The sequence below is a fragment of the Anopheles aquasalis genome, chromosome 2 (genome assembly GCF_943734665.1).
Source record: "Anopheles aquasalis chromosome 2, idAnoAquaMG_Q_19, whole genome shotgun sequence".
In the NCBI taxonomy this organism is placed as follows: domain Eukaryota; kingdom Metazoa; phylum Arthropoda; class Insecta; order Diptera; family Culicidae; genus Anopheles; species Anopheles aquasalis.
The window spans coordinates 59018147-59020646 of record NC_064877.1 but is presented as its reverse complement, the minus strand read 5'-3'; the positions used below and the strand labels follow the sequence as shown (position 1 = coordinate 59020646).

The window sequence follows — 2500 nt, the reverse complement described above, 5'->3', positions numbered from 1 at the left end:
TATTTTTCAACTTAGCTATTCCGTTAGCCTCCGTTCAAATGGCACCTTTTCAGTCGCTTTCAAAGAATATTTGAATTTTGTTCTATTTTTACATTCCCTGACTAAAAATACACCTTTCTTGATTTATTCTTTCGTTCCCTTTACACTTTTTAGCGAACCATTTAACATGAATCTTGAAATACGTCTGCCCGTCAGCTTCTGATTGCAGAAAGCTTCCATTTCCCTATTCATAAACAACCAAACTGCACTAGAGCTAGAGTCCTGCATAGGTTTGTTCTCCGTAAACGTCACCGATAGTTCTACCATCGAAAGGAAGGCTAATATTGTGCAAAACTCAACCCCCCCGCCCCCCGGGAAGTGCCGTTTGGTGTTGAGCAGAGGAAGCGCTACAAGCATGGGACTGATGCTGCTGGCAGGTGCGTTGGCATGGCATCGTCACATCCCGTGGCACTCGTTTATATTTTGATCACTTCCTTCAGGTTGTACAGTCAGGATATGCCGACGCGCAGCGAGTACAGCAGTACGGTGCAGATCGTGCTCACGTAGAATGCAATCCAGCCAACCTTCACATACACTCCAACCTGCTTGGTGGCGGAGGACGGCGATGGTGGTGAATTATCCGCTAAAATGAGAAGAGAGTGAGATTTTTGTGGTTAATGAACAGACGTACTTATACAGCATGGAATTGCTTTTATCAAATGCATCTAGTGTGCGAGACGCAGCAAAAACAACTTATTAAAAACAAAAAGAACGGACGATACGACTAGGAAATGACATTCTGCTTATAATTATTGCTTTCTGTAAACTACGAACGGACGAACAGATCAGTTGAGCTATCAGTCGTTCCAGAAAGTTGGTTTTCAGTTAGTAACAAAGCCATTCTAGCAACAATCCCACGGAATGTTGCGTTTGTTTTAGCAAAGAATTGTTTGACAACAATCATGTTCAGCGAGACATTAACGCTTGTAAAAGTGTTTAGTAAACCTTGTTCAGTATTTTAACAAAGAAAATATTCTAAAATAATCTCTGGATCTGAAGACTATGGCTGAAGGAAATTCTGAGAGCAAGAGACTCTAGCTAATGCAAATCCCTAAATTCCCTACAAACGACCGTAAAAAAGTCAGTACCACACCGTACTTTCAGCAAGCAAACCATATCAACCAAACTATAAAACTTCACCCATGAAATGAACCGAAATAGCATCCGGAACCCAATGAAGCCGAAGCTCAATGCACTGGCAGCACCGATTGGCCCCGTTCCCGTTCTTGGGTTCCGTTTTCCGTGACCATCACAAAATATGGCATAATTTTCCGAGCCGCTTCTCAATGAAAGCCGCACCACCCGTTGACCACCCGGGAAGGAGTGGTCACGTGTTGGCATTTGCAAAACCTCCGAACAAACTACCCTCTAGGCAAGAAAGGCATGACCCACAACCCCACGCAAGCTCCTCAAAAAGGGATCCACTCACCCTAAATAGAGTCACCGTTCTGTGGACAACTGGGGGGAGGAGGGGGGTTTATTTGAAGACCATCGGTCAAACCCATCCTGGCATCTCTCATCTTTGTTACTGCTCACACTCCCCTCCCCATTCCCCGCAAAACATGGTATTCAAAATTTTGTTACATCGAGCATCGGTCTTTGCAGGAGAACCGCAGGAGCGCAATGGCAGCGAGCCGGAGCCGGAGCCGGAGCTTTAATCTTGATCCCCCCCCCCCCCCCCTCTTTAGTGCACAATGATGATGATGTTTGGCCGGTTTTGGGGGTTTCGGGGTTTTCTCCCGGGTTTGAAATTGGAAACAGAACCAAATGACCGAAACCGATTTCGAGGGAAAAGGTTTGTTTACAATTTGTTGTTGGGCCACCCCACCCACCGGACAAGCGGTCAAGCTCAAGATGATTTGCGTTTTGCGATCCATGTGCCAAGTGCCTCGGACTCGGGAGTGGGCGCTATCCGGTAAAGTACGGCCACTCCGTATCGATGAAGAACGGAATCATAACTTATCGTTCACTCTCTGGACCGTGGAAAGATCTGTACCCGGGGCCTGTGGGGTCTGCTTTGTCTGATGGTGCTGGATGCAGTGGACGTTCCCGCTTGCCCCAGCGTCAGTAACGAAATACTGGAGCATGAGTTGGAAATGGAATTCCAATTGATTGCTCTTGGGAATGTCTGGGGCCAGTATTGCCAGGGAAAAACTACGATGGGTGATCGCCGGGACCCTACGCCTATACAAGCGCTCGGTTAGGTCAGTTATTAAGGATCAATCTTAAGGATGATCCAATCGATGGATGCGGTCAAATGATGTTTTCGTTTCGGTACTTCAGGGCATGGCATTCTGGGTGTGTTTGTTGTTGGAAAATCCAAATTTCCCCAACGGATCGTTACAGTAAGAGAACGTTGCCTTGCTCAAAACCCCTGTATGATACTTGGCATGCAAATGCTACTAACCAACTTATCCAGTAATCCAGCTTCTGGAAGGAAATTCCAACTCGTTATTGAGGT

The 2500-nt window shown here is 46.3% G+C and overlaps 1 protein-coding gene across 1 annotated transcript in view; it reads right to left on the bottom strand.

Annotated features, from left to right (window-relative positions):
• Positions 1-322: 322 nt before the first annotated feature.
• Positions 323-2500, bottom strand: part of LOC126581713 (uncharacterized) — a 52033-nt gene continuing 49855 nt past the window's right edge. The window contains exon 8 of the mRNA XM_050245565.1: positions 323-622. Coding sequence (XP_050101522.1) covers positions 489-622 — 134 coding nt within the window. The 3' untranslated portion in view covers positions 323-488. The remainder of the gene's footprint in view (positions 623-2500) is intronic.